This window comes from Anarrhichthys ocellatus, unplaced genomic scaffold (assembly GCF_004355925.1).
Source record: "Anarrhichthys ocellatus isolate YVR2014 unplaced genomic scaffold, GSC_Weel_1.0 scaffold95, whole genome shotgun sequence".
NCBI classification, from domain to species: Eukaryota; Metazoa; Chordata; class Actinopteri; order Perciformes; family Anarhichadidae; genus Anarrhichthys; species Anarrhichthys ocellatus.
The window spans coordinates 613,735-630,364 of NW_022280125.1; the positions used below are offsets into that span (position 1 = coordinate 613,735).

The 16,630-nt window shown below is 42.2% G+C and overlaps 2 protein-coding genes across 3 annotated transcripts in view; one reads left to right on the forward strand and one right to left on the reverse strand.

The window, feature by feature from the left end:
- Nucleotides 1-7,737, forward strand: part of ndor1 (NADPH dependent diflavin oxidoreductase 1) — a 12,273-nt gene extending 4,536 nt beyond the window's left edge. Inside the window, exons 9-15 of the mRNA XM_031875736.1 lie at nt 699-910; nt 1,234-1,341; nt 3,076-3,190; nt 5,701-5,847; nt 5,961-6,079; nt 6,825-6,919; nt 7,205-7,737. Coding sequence (XP_031731596.1) covers nt 699-910; nt 1,234-1,341; nt 3,076-3,190; nt 5,701-5,847; nt 5,961-6,079; nt 6,825-6,919; nt 7,205-7,349 — 941 coding nt within the window. The 3' untranslated portion in view covers nt 7,350-7,737. The remainder of the gene's footprint in view (nt 1-698; nt 911-1,233; nt 1,342-3,075; nt 3,191-5,700; nt 5,848-5,960; nt 6,080-6,824; nt 6,920-7,204) is intronic.
- Nucleotides 3,812-16,630, reverse strand: part of ntmt1 (N-terminal Xaa-Pro-Lys N-methyltransferase 1) — a 25,912-nt gene continuing 13,093 nt past the window's right edge. For both annotated transcript variants that reach the window (XM_031875737.1, XM_031875738.1), the window contains 3 exons: nt 15,539-15,698; nt 14,667-14,919; nt 3,812-8,756 (listed from right to left, as the gene is read on the reverse strand). In XM_031875737.1, coding sequence (XP_031731597.1) covers nt 8,500-8,756; nt 14,667-14,919; nt 15,539-15,697 — 669 coding nt within the window. In that variant the 5' untranslated portion in view covers nt 15,698 and the 3' untranslated portion in view covers nt 3,812-8,499. The remainder of the gene's footprint in view (nt 8,757-14,666; nt 14,920-15,538; nt 15,699-16,630) is intronic.

Here is a 16,630-nt window from a genome sequence, read left to right on the forward strand (position 1 = left end):
TGTGTGTGTGTGTGTGTGTGTGTGTGTGTGTGTGTGTGTGTGTGTGTTTTTTTCACTCTGTGCATTATCCAAAACTTTTGGTTCAAAGAAATCAAGCAAGCAAAACAAGCAGGCCTACAAATGACTTTTGACATGAGTATATTCCAGTGTGATCTCGGTTAATAACTTCTCTCATCGTCAGCCCTGTAACCTGCTTTTGAGTCTAGTGTCCAATAGGAAGTAAGCAAATAAACTTTATGAAATAATCATATACATACATTGATAGAAATGTATTAATGAACCAATCAAATGTGAAATTATTAAAACTCAACTTCAATAGTATTTCATTGTAGATTTTTATTGTGAATGCACTTTTATTTATTTTTTACCAATGTCCCTTTTATTTCAAGACTCCTAAGGTCCTTTTTTCTTCATAATTCCACTTTTTATGACATTGGACTCACTCCCTGTCTCCCAGTGAACCTGCTAAAGTAAAGTTATTCCAAACAGTAAAGTTGTTCACAAAAACAAACTGAAAGAGGACGAAAAAAAGGTTGGTTGATAATTGTTTGTGTTTTTAGTTTTGACCCCTTTCACATTACACACCGTCATTTGATTCACTATTACTGTAATATAAAGATCCTGGTTTACTTCAGAAAGATGATGACTTGGCCTTAACAGACCTGTGATGGTGAAATGACCATGAACTGTCTTCTCAGTGCAAGCCAGGCTTCCTCAGCCGTGTACTGTCGGCCACCTGGTGGAGAGCTACCTGGACATCGCCGCCGTGCCTCGCCGCTCCTTCTTTGAGCTGCTGTCTACCTTTGCCACCAATGAGATGGAGCAGCAGAAGCTGGTTGAGTTCAGCTCAGCGGCAGGCCAGGACGAGCTGCATAGCTACTGCAACCGGCCCCGACGCACCGCGCTGGAGGTGAAGGATCGGGGTTAGGGTCGGTGCTGGGCTGGGAGCTGACAGTTCAGTCTTGTCAAAAAAAATGTGCCTTTCATTTAGCTTTTTACTTATTTTAAAGCCACTGTGTGTACGATTTCATGTGATTACAGCATCCTTCTTAAATTACTTTTATAGCATATATTTGTTTGTAGAAAAATTTGGCAATCTTGCTGTAGATAGGTAGTCAAAGTGTTGCTTTCAGCTCATTCATTAGATCATTGCGGTCTGCCTCAGTGTCTTTTATGTTCAAATCATGCACATAAAGGCTTTGAAATTGTAAACGTGTGCTCTTGCTGTTGTAGGTCTTGGCAGATTTCCCCCATACTACAGCAGAAATCAAAGTAGACTATCTCCTAGATCTATTCCCTGAGATCCAGCCTCGCTCATTCTCCATCGCCTCCTCACTCCAGGTAGTCCTTCATGACAACTATTTAACTGCTATGAAAATACAGTGGGGAAACAAATATTTAGTCAGCCACCAATTGTGCAAGTTCTCCCACTTAAAAAGATGAGATGCCTGTAATTTTCATCATAGGTACACTTCAACTATGAGAGACAGAATGGGGGGCAAGAATCCAGGAAATCACATTGTAGGATTTTTAATGAATTAATTGGTAAATTCCTCGGTAAAATAAGTATTTGGTCACCTACAAACAAGCAAGATTTCTGGCTCTCACAGACCTGGAACTTCTTCTTTAAGAGGCTCCTCTGTCCTCCACTCGTTACCTGTATTAATGGCACCTGTTTGAACTCGTTATCAGTATAAAAGACACCTGTCCACAACCTCAAACAGTCACACTCCAAACTCCACTATGGCCAAGACCAAAGAGCTGTCAAAGGACACCAGAAACAAAATTGTAGACCTGCACCAGGCTGGGAAGACTGAATCTGCAATGGGTAAGCAGCTTGGTGTGAAGAAATCAACTGTGGGAGCAATTATTAGAAAATGGAAGACATACAAGACCACAGATAGTCTCCCTCGATCTGGGGCTCCACGCAAGATCTCACCCCGTGGGGTCAAAATGATCACAAGAACGGTGAACAAAAATCCCAGAACCACACGGGGGGACCTAGTGAATGATCTGCAGAGAGCTGGGACCAAAGTAACAAAGGCTACCATCAGTAACACACTACGCCGCCAGGGACTCAAATCCTGCAGTGCCAGATGTGTCCCCCTGCTTAAGCCAGTACATGTCCAGGCCCATCTGAAGTTTGCTAGAGAGCATTTGGATGATCCAGAAGATTGGGAGAATGTCATATGGTCAGATGAAACCAAAATAGAACTTTTTGGTAAAAACTCAACTCGTCGTGTTTGGAGGAAAAAGAATGCAGAGTTGCATCCAAAGAACACCATACCTACTGTGAAGCATGGGGGTGGAAACATCATGCTTTGGGGCTGTTTTTCTGCAAGGGGACCTGGACGACTGATCCGTGTAAAGGAAAGAATGAATGGGGCCATGTATCGTGAGATTTTGAGTGGAAACCTCCTTCCATCAGCAAGGGCATTGAAGATGAAACGTGGCTGGGTCTTTCAGCATGACAATGATCCCAAACACACCGCCCGGGCAACGAAGGAGTGGCTTCGTAAGAAGCATTTCAAGTTCCTGGAGTGGCCTAGCCAGTCTCCAGATCTCAACTCCATAGAAAATCTGTGGAGGGAGTTGAAAGTCCGTGTTGCCCAGCGACAGCCCCAAAACATCACTGCTCTAGAGGAGATCTGCATGGAGGAATGGGCCAAAATACCAGCAACAGTGTGTGAAAAGCTTGTGAAGACTTACAGAAAACGTTTGACCTCCGTCATTGCCAACAAAGGGTATATAACAAAGTATTGAGATGAACTTTTGGTATTGACCAAATACTTATTTTCCACCATAATTTGCAAATAAATTCTTTAAAAATCCTACAATGTGATTTTTCTGGATTTTATTTCTCTCGTAGTTGAGGTATACCTATGATGAAAAGTACAGGCCTCTCATCTTTTCAAGTGGGAGAACTTGCACAATTGGTGGCTGACTAAATACTTTTTTTCCCCACTGTATATGCTGTGTTTCACCTGGATGCCTCAGGCAAAACTGTAAATGAAATCCATTGAGTGGTAAAGACACAAATGAAATGACTTATTCTAAAGCCTTCTCTCCACACAGGCTCACCCACACAGGCTTCAGGTCCTGGTAGCTGTGGTTCATTACAAAACCAAGATGTATAAACCAAGAAGAGGCCTCTGCTCGACCTGGTTAGCCTCCCTGGACCCGGCTCAAGGTCTCTCACCATATTTAACAAGTCTTTATATTGCCTCTACAGAGATTACTTCATTCTGGTTGGCTGGATGTTGTGTGTTCATTTCAGACAATCCTGTCATCTGTTAGTAACGGGGGCGTTTCTAGGATTCATAGAAAGGTGGGGCTTAGCCCCAAGGGGAGTGGCATGTTTGCACGCGTAGCATGCAGCAATTTTTTTTGGGGCCCGTTTGGGGCCGTGGCTATCCATTGTTTCATACAGTTCATAGATTGGTTCAATCAGAAAGTTTTTTTTGCTCTAGTTTTGCTTGTATTCAGTATATGATAACACGAGACAGAATTTCAGGGTCATAGTGAAATTTGACAACACAAATATGAACTTTTCTCAAATAAAGAGAGAGAAATAATTTTCCTGCTTGTAAAGGAAAGACGGATAAACTAGCTTTCATATCCGCATCACTCCCAAATCCTAATTCTTAAAGGGACCGCACACAATGGATGGAGAATGGACCTGACAGTGTCAACTTTATATCGTTAAGTATGATGATAGGCTGTTGGATTGTAATTTGAAGGGGGAGAAAACATACAAACCAGAACGCACGCACATATGTAGCATGTTAGAGTTATAAATAACTTGTCCATGTGAGAAACAATAGTTTAATTTAATGACATCACCAAAAAAAAAAAAAGTTAGTATTATACAGCTTTTCCTACTTTTTGAAATAGATGTGTCAACACATTTGGCCTTCTTGCAAAAACACTCATATGAACAGATCCATTCCTAAGTGGCACATACGAGTGATGTAAGAGAATGTCTCGTACTCCGTTTGCTCACAGGGTACAAACAAAAACCTACATTTACTGTAAGTAATTACTGCTACAATACAACAAGAAACAGTTGTGTTGTCTAAAACAAACAAATAAAAGGCAATCGCTAATATTACAATAACACTAAGGGGGATACAAAATATTGACTTCTATAATAGCTCAAATGGAAAATTAACCATAATGTACATTAATGCAAAGGACAGATTTCATCAGAAACAGTCATATCACCACGCTGCTGCTCTCTTTAACGTGAATACTAAAAGCAATACTAACTCACCTACTCATTCATGCTCACACTCTTTATTTACTGCACACTCTTATTTACTGCACACTCTTTATTTACTGCACTCTTTATTTACTGCGCACTTTATTTACTGCGCACTTTATTTACTGCTCGCACTTTATTTACTGCGCACTCTTTATTTACTGCGCACTCTTTATTTACTGCGCACTCTTTATTTACTGCACACACTCTTTATTTACTGCGCACACTCTTTATTTACTGCGCACACTTTATTTACTGCTCACACTTTATTTACTGCGCACACTCTTTATTTACTGCTCACACTCACAAAACAAAACCAACAGTGTTTCTGGCAATAGAAGCATATATGCAGAGGCTTGAAAAGTGAAACAATCATTCTACGAAATCATCACATATAAGCGGTGGTCAAAAAACCATGTGGCCCCACGCCAAACAACAAAGAGTCTGGCAATGCACAAATAAGAAGCAGATGTGACAAAAACCTCCACATAAGGTGAGTGTCTCCATACTCATACATACAATTACTCGAGTTTAAACACATCGGTGGTTAATTGAGATTCCGACAACATTAACATCCCTAAATAAGCCACAGATCGTACTGTTGCCTCCAACAAATACCTGTCTCACTGACCTATTAAAACCTATTGCCTCTATTCTATGAAGTTTTGTGGTAGTAAACCATCTGATGTCAGAATCAGAGAAGAGATGAGAAATTTGGAACAAAATTTTGAACTCACCCATGTTGGTTTTTAAAAAGCTGACTTTTCAGAATGAAAGGTATCACTTTTGCAAATGTTTCATTTTAAAAGCCGACCAGGAAAGTCAGGGATTTGACCCTTTTAGCCAATGGGACACTTTGTAATGTGAAATGTATGCAGGAAGTGTTAGTCGATAGCTTAGCCCAGAAACCAAACAAACCGTGATGTAGAACACACTGCAGTCATGAAGTAAGAACATATTTTCTTTAAAATGGAAAGACTAAGAGCAGTAGAGTGGCAATATGACTTTACTACCGAGAGTTGGTGCTGTGGAAATGTATCAAGAATCTAGAAGAATCTATCGAGAGACAACAGGTAAACATGCAGACAAACTGTATCAACAAGATCAGAAAACTGGGAGAAAATATGATTTAATGTATTCACAGAAATTAGGAGTCAAGACACATCTCTAAGCCAGTTTTAAAGAAACTTGTTTTCTCTGCAACTCTGGATAATAAACACTTCTATTTTAGAATTTCTTTTCTAATTTAACTTTTGGAAAGCAACTGTGTGCCAACTAAATGCAGTACACCTCACCAAGTCCTTCAGTCTATAAGATACACTACATAACTTGGAGAATCCAATCTCCTGATGCAAAATAAATTGATTACCTGTTGCATTGCATTACAATTAATTAATAATGATTTTTTTGTTGTTGTGTCCTATTAACCGGTGCTGTAGGGGAGGTGTATGTGCCTCAGTGGGTGAAGAAGGGAAGTCTGAAGTTCCCCAAAGAGAAAGACACCCCTGTGATAATGGTTGGACCTGGAACAGGAGTGGCTCCCTTCAGGGCGGCTTTACAAGAAAGGATGGCTGAGGGAAAGAATGGTGAGACCTTTACCTTTCTGACTCTCTTATTTTCTAAATAAATGACATTACTCCACATCATTTCACAGCTTTGACATGACACACGTCCTCCTCCTCTTCTTCCTGCTGTTTAGCCAACGTCCTGTTCTTTGGCTGTCGCTCTGAGTCCAAAGACTTCTACTTCAGGTCAGAGTGGGAGGCCATGATGAAGACTGGACATCTGACCCTCTTCACTGCCTTCTCAAGAGACCAGGTCAGACAAAAGTACTGTATGCACATGATCATAGTGTACATCTTCTACGGTGTCTTTTTACTTTATTGGGTTGTCCATCCATCCATCTGTCTGCTGCATTCTTGTGAACACATTATCTCAGGAAGGCCTGGAGGGAATCTTTTCAAAGTTGGCACAAACTTCCACTTGAACTCGAGGATGAACTGAATAGATTTTGTAGGTCAAACATAAAGGTCACTGTGACTTCACAAAACATGTTTTTGGCCAAAATTGTCTGGATTCTTGTAGACCAGCTGCTGTAACCAAACAAATTTAACAAAAACAATCTGAATCAGGCGATACGAATCATCGGCGATTGGAAATTTATATTTCCTATTTCAGTGATATTTGCTCACTTTTTTTCTCTTGTGCTGATGTCATCCGTGACTCAAAAGCATGATACAATCCTAATGGTGAGTGTTATGACCCGTTGCACCCCTAGCAGATAGTCATTGACTTCAGCGGCTTAATGGAATCTGTGACGATTTAAGGACACAGAAACAACTGTCAGCATCTCTATTTTCATAAAATATTTATTTTGCAAAAATAAAATCTCTAGAATTGTTTTGGAAAGAAGGCTGCCGTACTGTACCTGCCCTCTTTGTGGTCAAAACAAGAGAAAACTGGAATAGTGGTTAAAGGAAACACCCAACCAGATGTTTTCTGCCACTACATACAATTTGTGTGTATTTTTTTGACTAATAAGGAAACTGTTTTTGTATTTCAGGAGGAAAAGGTGTATGTGCAGGACCAGGTAAGGGAGAACGCTGAGCTCCTTTGGGACTTGATTGCCAATAGACGTGCCTGCTTTTACATTGCTGGGTGAGTCGAAGGCACCAAAACCATCTCTCCTATGTTCACATCTGAGTTTGTCTGAGGAGCGCCACCAGTAGTCTGAGGGCCAGGCTTAACTCTGTTGCCCATCAGATGTCAGTAGGTACCAAGGTGGCATTACGACAGCTTAATCATTTCAATGGAGGCTAAATGCTATCACGACGGGGGTTTACAAATGTCTGTTAATAATAATAATAGTGGCAGCCCTGTGACAAAGTGACACTCCTCTGACAGCTTGCGGCAGACTTACAACCTTGTGTTTTTCCTATGCAGTAATGCTAAACAGATGCCAACCAGTGTGTGCGACGCTCTGAAAGAGGTGTTCCAGCAGGAGGGAGGTGTGTCCTCCGAGGATGCCTCACAGATGCTGGCAACCATGGAGAGGACAGGCCAGTTCCAGAGTGAGACCTGGTCTTGATCACATGCCCTTAACCCACTACTTCAGAGTTCACATTAAGGTGCTGCTACCATGTTGACTGCGTGATACAATCCCTGATTTGGAATAAAAGTGTCAGCATATTTGAGCATGGAAGTTCATTCGAGACCTTTTGACATTACCTCAGCAGTGTACTGTAGAAGTCATTCCCAAAGACTGGATCGAGACCCCCAGGTGGGTTGCAGATTTGTCTGTTTCTCTCTCCATCTTCTGCTGTCTCTCTCTCCTCTCTCCCTCCATCATCTGATGTCTGTCTCTCTTACTCTTCACCAACAGTAGAGTGAGTGTTTGTTTTGGAGCCATGCTGTAATGTAAATTTATGCAACATGAGGTTTGTCAAATAAAATCAAACCCCTCCATTCATCCCCTAGCCCCCTGGTTATGAAGGAGTAATAACCGAGCTCTTACATCTCTTGTAGTAGCAAAGAGCAGTGTACAGTCAGGAAGCAGCTTGTCATTCATTTAATCAACAGTTCTCAAGGCCCAAAAACATTGATTCAGTCATCCCTAATTGAAAACAGTGAAATACAGCCACAAAGTCTGTTAACACATGAATCTTCAAATCTGTCTTTAATAAGCTGTAAAATGTCCATAAAACATCTCCATAACATTGGCGATGTGTCTTGGTGAGATTAGACGATGATGATGCTCCGCTTGTGAAAAGTCCAGTGACATTAGAACCAGGAAGTGATGCAGCTGAATCCAGTGAACATTAGCCTTCTGTTCAATGACAAACTATAAACAGACTAAGAGTGATGCAGTAGTTTGTAGTCAGGTGATCACACAGCACTAGGACTTGTCCATTACCAGTTTCTATTGGCTGGCTGTGCATATCCACACAGTTGAACTTGGACCCGAGATCCTGCTCGACATCACACTGACACAGGAAATGCATGCTTGAATTTGACCATCTTGAACTGGAGACTTAGCAACTATTCGTAAGACAGAAGTGTTATGTGGCCGTACCTTTAGACCTGGTAGAGCAGACAAGATGACTCCGCAATTAGCACAGAACAGAAGACTGATTTATGGCGTTAGCTACACACACCACGCACTGCAGATCATTTCAGATAATAAATTGATCCCTGATTAGAAATACTGTGTATTCTCTAACTGTCCCATGGAGGAGGTCCTATCTGAGAGCCAGTGTGTGGACTTGGTAGATCTCCTTTGGGAAGTTCGTTTGTTGCTCTTCGTGGAGGATGCGGAGGCCTGCTCTGCTCACCAGACTATGAACTATTTCCAGGTCTCGGCAGACGCTGCTGTCTACCTCATCGGGGACCACGCCCTCATACGACACATTGTCCTTGATGATGATGAGGCCGTTAGGCCGCAGGGCTTTCTGGCAACGCTGCAGGAAGTCCACCAGGTGGGCGTCTGTCAGGTGGCCTGAAGGGAAAATCAGGAGAAAGGTTTTATATTTATTGTCCATCAGTGGTGGGCCGTGCATTTTATGCCTGGGCCTTCTGTGCTGTCCTACTACACTTGGAACAGCTACGGTGCAGATACATGAATCCGTGCATCACGGGACGCTGCGTCATTAACGGACAATGCATAGTCAAATCAACGTAATTAACACAATGACAAAGTCTTAAGAACCAGTCACATATATTTATATGACAACAAAGCATGACATCAATCCAGCAGAACTGCAGTGGATCCACACATTCCACCACACAGGAGCACGAGCCATCAAATATTATTCATAAAAACAACACGATAGACAAATGAACAGTAGTAACGTTACTGCAGATGTAAAAACAAACAGTTTGTCATTTACCGAATGCTGTTCACTTAAAGACAAAGTCCATCCTCCTTTGTTTGTTGACATAGAGTTTAATCCCAGTACATCGTTTCAGTTCCAGTAAGAAGTCCTTCTAGATTCATGGACGCCAGTGACAGTCGAGCCTCCCCAGTTGTATTTCGCCGGTCCGTGGGCGTGCCAGCCGGCGGTCTGCGCGGAGGTGGGATCCCGGCCGCAGGGGGACCGCGGTGCGGTTGTGGAGCTCCGTTTCCCTGCGAATGTGTTTGTTGATCTGCAGATCCACTCGGGTTTCTCCAAAAGTTTTCAAAAGCACCGTAGTGTCCTGCGCTATGGCGTCCTCAGGTTAGCATAGCATAGCATAGCATAGGTCCAAACACCAAGATGCTCAGTTAAAATGAAAAGCATTCAGCCATAAAATGTGCAACGCTGTCATCCAGGAACACCGTTCATACAAATAAATAAACTACACCAAGCAAAACCCTACAAATGTTATAATTTCTTCCATACCTTTCAATTTGAACTCTTACTACTCCAACTAACTTCTGCCAGCTTCCTTAAATTTCACATTAGTCACGTGTTCGCCCACTGACCAATCACGGCGCACTTTAATGCTAACGTACTTAGAAGGCTACCTCGGTGCCACTGGCACGTCAAAGATTACGCCCAACATGTCAAACTAAAGATCAGATTGGTTGAAGAATATGACAATCAACAATATCGTCCCCATTCACTTAAACTGCAAAGGCTCTCTAGCGGGCATCGGGCCTCTCTCCTTACATAGAGACATAGAGGATGAATCTGATTGGATAAAAGCTCTACTTAACACAAGCTGTGCTGGAAGCAGAGCAACAGAGGAAGACAGGAGCTGTGCAATGAGAAAATAAGATAATGGGAAAAATTATTGTAATACATGTGGTTTATTTGTGAAAAATGATTAAATTATAAAATATTTATAACTGTGATTCTGTTTAGGCCAGCAGAGAAGGCTTAGCTGGCCCTGACGGCGCACCACTGTTTGTCCATAGACCCCTGATGGAGTGCTTTTGCATCACTTCTGCCTTAACCCTACTCATATCTAACTACGTTTGAGCAAGCGCAACAAGAATACTGCAAGGATACATAGGTGGTATGGCTTCCTTCTTCATTTCTTTTAAGACATTTCTATCACCAACAAGGTTTAGCTAAAGTTACGTCCAATCAGGTCACTCAGGTTTGTTGTCCAGCGATATTCCAGTAGATGGATCAATAGAAGAGCAACGTGTGTGTGTGTGTCTTAAACTATGCTACAAAAAAATAAAGGATATGTTGCGGCAACCCAAAGTAAATTAAAGCTGCGAGCAGCGATGAACAGGCCCTCGCAATCTGCAGCGCGTCGGGGGTGCCGGCGGGACTCCGGCCTGCGCGTCCGAGAACGTCGGACGGCACGTCCGACAGCGAGACGTTTTTAATCCCGCGTGGACCGCCTGATGCTGGAAATTATGCTTTGCAAATAGTCTAATGCTTCCTGTATCCGCTGCCTGGCGCTACAGAACGCGTGCAAACATGCATCATGTAGCTCTGTGTCAAATGTAAACCACATTGTGTAAAAGTCATGTAAATTGGAGGTGTTTATCACAAAATCCAGATTTCCTTTGGCCAGCAGGTGGCGCTGTGAGTATTAGGGAAAATTAGCTTCTAGACATCCTCAGGCCATGAGTGTTATCAAGCATGTGAAGTTTGGGACCGTTTGGAACAAGTCCAGCTGAGTTACATCAGACGTTTCCTTTAGCCAGTAGGCTTTGCGGGTTTACTGTAGCGCCCCCTAGTGGTCGAATGCAAATCAATTCTCAGGGTATGTTACTGGATGCGAGAAATTATGTGTATTGATATTTTGCAACGCACCTAAGAAGTGTATTGGTCCATATCTTGTAAACGCAGAGATATCAAAAAGATCCTGATAACTTTTGATGATCTAGATCCACTTATGATCCACAGCAAATTGCGTAGAAATCGGAGCCAAAAGTAGGAGTTCGCAAAAATGTTTTTTTTCCACTAAATTCAAAATGGCTGACTTCCGGTTAGGTTTAGAGCTTAGAGCTCAGGGGGCTTTTTTGTCAGTCTACATGTGATACATCTGTTTACCAAATGTTATACATCTAAATTTTATATATAGATAGTGAAATGTACTGCGAGGGCTGCATTGTCGAAATATTGTATAAATTCATACAAAATTGAAAATGGCAGACTTCCTGTAGGGTTTGGAGCATGGTCCCAAGAGACTTATTTTTAAGTCTCCATAGGATACATGTGCCCAACAAGTTTCATACATGTAGCCAAAACGTAGTGCTGGGGCTGCTCTTTTGAAATATTGTAGGGGGCGCTATAGAGGCAATTTAAAACGGCTCTAGCTCAAGTGGACATGTGTGTCAAATTTCAAGTCAATCGGACATACTGGCCGAGGAGCGTCGCCGGTCCGACTTGTAGGGGGCGCTAGAGAGCCATTTCTTAACACAGAAAGATGCATTCTTTTTCAGATGGCTATTTTCACCAGGCCTAACAAGTCCCCAAAATTTGGTGAGTTTTCATGCATTGCAAGTCCTCCAACCATGCGTACGGTTACTCAAACGGGTACAATATCAATAGGGCCTTCGCGGCCCGATGTTGTCGGTAGCTCGGGCCCTAATTAAAGCTGCAAGCAGTGATGTACGGGCCCTCGCACCTTCCCGCCTCTCGGGGGTACTGGCGGGACGCTGGCAGACGCAGGCGTGAATGTCTTTGACCATCGGACAACGCATCCCGGAGTTCAACGTATTTTTCCAGCGTGGACTGTGTGACGCTGGAAATTATGTAGTGCAAATATTACACCACTTACTGTATCCACTATGTGGCGCTAGAGAACACACGCAAACATATGTTGCTCTACATCAGGGGTCACTGATAGGCGGACCGCGGTCCAGATCCGGACCCAGAACCTAAAACCAATAGATAATTGACAATTATAAAATTTTGACGGAGCGCTTCTATTTTAACCGGCGCAGCTTTTCCAGCCGTTACGGCACTTGTTCAGCGGTGCAGGAAACACACCGACCAATGCGTTCAAATCACATCACATGATGCAGCTCAGCCAATCAAATATGAGTATTCTGACAAGTTTCCTGAATCGAGTGAGATTTACACACACCGGGGGAGAGATGAGGAAAGAGAATGAAGAGCAGGAGAATAATACGTGAGTCAGAGAAGTTATTTCACATGACGTTCTCCAAAAAGAGAAAAGTGGTCAGTGAGACCAGAGTCTTTAACCAAGAATGAACAGACCCTTATAGGTTAATTCTTCCCACAGACAGTTTATAACCAGTGTGTCTCACATGTTCAGAGACCGTGGAGATTATTAAAAGCGGTAAAAGCCACACTACGAGACAAAGCACAACTCTTTTGAGCAAATGTACCCACTCACATCTGAATGAAGACACAGAAAATAAACCTAAGAGCCCAATATGATCAGAATCCTGACACAGTAATTCACTGTCCAACAATGATGATGTTACCAGAGAGAATAGAGCTGAAAGTGGTTTAATAACTACAGAGAAAGTCCCTGAACACTGATTTATCTTGTTAGAAGATAACAAAAATATAATATTGTGGCTTTTTGATTGACATCACTTCACACCTGAATGAAGTGAATTTAAAGCTGCAGGACAATTCAGTGAAATTAATTTTTCTAAAATGAATTACTTTATTTAAAGATGCACATTAAAAAGCTTTCTGTTATGTCAGTTATTCTTTAATCCAGCCATTATTTTACTTGAAATGAGAAGAACATTTATTTATGTATGTCTATCTATTATTTATAATCCATCCAGTTAAATTTGAAAACTGAGAATAATAATTGTTAAATTAAAGCTGTAAGCAGCATTGATCGGACCCTCGCAACTTCACGCATGTCGAGTGTACTGGTAGGACTCTGGTTGACGCAGCCACGCATTTCTGTGACCATCATACACAGCGCCTGGAAATTGCAAAAAACTATGGCGCTATCAAATTTTCCCGCAGTCCTGATATGCTCGCCAAATATGGGGAGGTTGGGGACATGATAAAGCCCCCAAAAAGGTGTTTCATTTGAGAGAATAATAATAATAATAATAATAATAATAATAATAATTCGTACAGTTTCAATAGGGACCTCGCGGCCCGACGTTGTCGGTGCTCGGGCCCTAATAAAGAAGATAACTAACCTTTCGCTTTGGTAAATGAAGTAACATAACTTATTTTAACCTGTTGAAAACCGTTCTGCTCTTGGCGTCCTTAAGCTGCATGCCCTGTGCACAGATAATAACTAACATTGTGTTGTTAGTACTAACAATTTAATGCCACATGGGGCAGTAATACCAACCACGGTCTAACAGTGTACTTTATCTCAAGAAGAAATTGAACTTGTCCTTTCTGACTCCTACAGTAGGAACTGTGATCAAGGACTTCTGGTCCTCCTTCAGTCCTAAAGTCAAGATGAACTAAAGAAAAAACCTTTCTTACCCTTTTAGATCACATCACTGCTCATTTTGTTCACCTTTCTAACAATACATGCAAAACATTACAAAATAATCTATTTCTTCCTATTTTCATCCTGTAAAACAAAATATGAAGTGTGCTTACTTTAGCTATTAACCAATGTCATCCCCAAAATATCATGACATCCATCAATCAATCTGCAACTTCAAGGGAGGTGTGTGGAGCCAGTCATCTGTAGCTCCGTATTGACTGTAGTCCAATCAAATGCAAAGGACTTGATTTAAATTGCTCTCATAGCTGTGCACCGCTCAGATATTCCCTTTCACTGGGGAACACTTCACAGTGCAGAAGATGAAGACGCTCTAACTTGCGTTTCACTGGGCTTCAATATGCCTGAAATGAACTAGGTCATACAACGTGTCCGACCACATCATCTGGACGAGGTGAATGTTAAAATGGAGACAACAGCAGACACTTTGGAACAGTCTAACCACGAAATCGTGCACTTACAGAGTTGAGAATATTGATTTAAGTTGAACATACTTGCCTAAAAACAAAGAAAAGGATGGATGCGTGGTGTCCAGGCCCCTCCCCTAGTGCATGCTACATACTTCTATACAAGCTCTGTTCAAGTGACACATCAGTCATATTGACCCGCATAATTACCTCCATAACAGGTTTTGTTCCACGGGGACTGGAAGTGTAGCTAGCTGCCTGAAGCAGCTACAAGTTATTTCAAGTGTGCTGCACGACGCAGTCACAGAGCAGACAGGAAGATGTTAGGAGTCAGGGTGGCCACAAAAGCCATGACCCGTCCTACTCTGCCTCTGATTGGCTAGTGCCTCTTTTGGTTGGGTTGGTTAGGTGATGAGGAATGAGATTGGTTAGGATAGGCAGAGTGGGGTGGGACATGCCTTTGCTATCTGATGAAAAAATATTACCGCCACAGGGTGAAGTAGATCCCCGACAAGACAGAAAATGTGCTATGCCTGTTATCTCAGATGACTTTCACCATTGCTTACTGATGGCAGCCATTGTGGCAGACTCACCAATGACCCACTGGATCCAGATGACATCATAGCGTCCATTCTCCGGTACGAGGTCCTGCAGGCCGCTGCAGAGGTACTTCCCCACCCTCTTGCCCTCCTCTCCCAGGTACGTCCTGGCTTTGTCTAGAAACTCCTGCGTCACGTCCACCAGGTCCACCGTCTTGAACAGAGGCAGCAGGAGACGTTTGGTGATCCTCCCAATGCCTGCTCCACAGTCCAGAGCGCAGTCCGTGCCCGTCTTCCCATTCCCTTCCTTCAACAGCAAAAACACACGAGATTGCAAATTAATGCAGATTAGTGGTGTAACGGATCACGGCTCGATCCGTGATCGGTTCGGTTCACACCTCACAGTTCGGCACACTTGTGAACCGCAGATTAATTTAGTTTTTTACATTATTACAGTGTATTTGAATGACATAACCTGACAGGAAGTAAACATAGACCCAAGTTGTTGCCGAGCAGTTCAGTTCAGTTGAAACAGTGGAAGCTAGCTCACTGGCTGTTTCTTTCTTTCAGTATTGATCAAAGGACGAGGGTATCAACATACCTCATGTTGCACTTAAACTTAACAGAATTGAGTATTCTTTAATGTTTTATTTTTATTTGTTTTTTTATTTCATTTTGTTTCACATTGGACATCTTCAATATTTTTGTTGTTATGTAAGACTATAGCCCAAAGTTCTTTTCTTTAAGTGTTCTTGAAGTTCTTTAATTAATAAATAGAAAGCAAAGTTATATTTGTCTCCTCCCCTTTTCTTTGCTGATCCAAAAAATGATCCGAACCCTGACTCAAGAACCGTGATCCGAACCGAACTGTGATGTTTGTGATGAAATTGGTAATTCACTGTCAGACATCTTAGAAAGTTTCTTACACCAAGGAACTTGTGCAGGAAAGCCTTGGATCCATTGATGTCGATGTTGGAGATGCTGCCGTAGCCCCCCAGCATGCCATCCACTGTGGGGGGGACCTCCTTCCAGTAGTCCTCTGCATTGGAGTAGAAGCTTGTCTCACCTTCTGCTATGTCACCCATCCTGTCAAAGTACACAGATGAGACAGTTCACTCAGAGAAAAAGCTCCACTAACTACTACTCATAAGCTGTACAAAAATACAGTCCAAGGCTTCTGGAACTAAAAATATGAACAGTCTGGTGCCTTACCTGCATTATATTACGCTCTGTTTTATTACTATCTTTTGTACTTTGTACCATCTTTTTATCATATTTTATTCATGTAAAACCCACCGTGTGTTTATATACACACACACACATTTCTCCCCCCCCCCTCGCTCTCTCTCGAGACACACACACACACACACACACACACACACACACACACCAGCTGTCAGCACCCATCAGCCTCATCTCATCTATTTATAATGACTATTTCAAAGATGCTAATCAACAGGCGTGCTACATGTGTTGAAGCACAACTTGATTAGGTATCTATAGAAAACTTCACCCCCAACTGAGAGCCTATAACACCACATATGAGCCAAGTACCACGACATGACACAGGTACATGACGTTAACGTGACTCTTCTATGAGCACTGACGCTGCTCAATGTGTTTCACACACACTTAAATAGAATTTGAAAAAGTCCTGTTAGTAATAACGGAGCTGTGGCTGCTATTACAGCGCGAGCTTGGAGCCGACGTCATGGCCACTTGCACGTGGAGAGGTAAAGTTGTAAATAGAGCGGAACCTTTACAATATGAGATATTGAACTCATTTTTTAAAAGCTATTCGTTAATAATAACATATTTTCATCATGAAACACTTTGAGTTTCAAACAGATAAGTTTCTAAATTAACTTTCATACTGTTCACTACAACCTAACGTTAAGTGACATCATCAGGACCAGCACGTGCTAACTTTTAGATGTTGTAGTTTTAGCCAAGCAGCTAGCTAGCCGGTGACAGCTCTGTTTCCAGGGGAACAGACTAAACTCTTGATAACAACACTT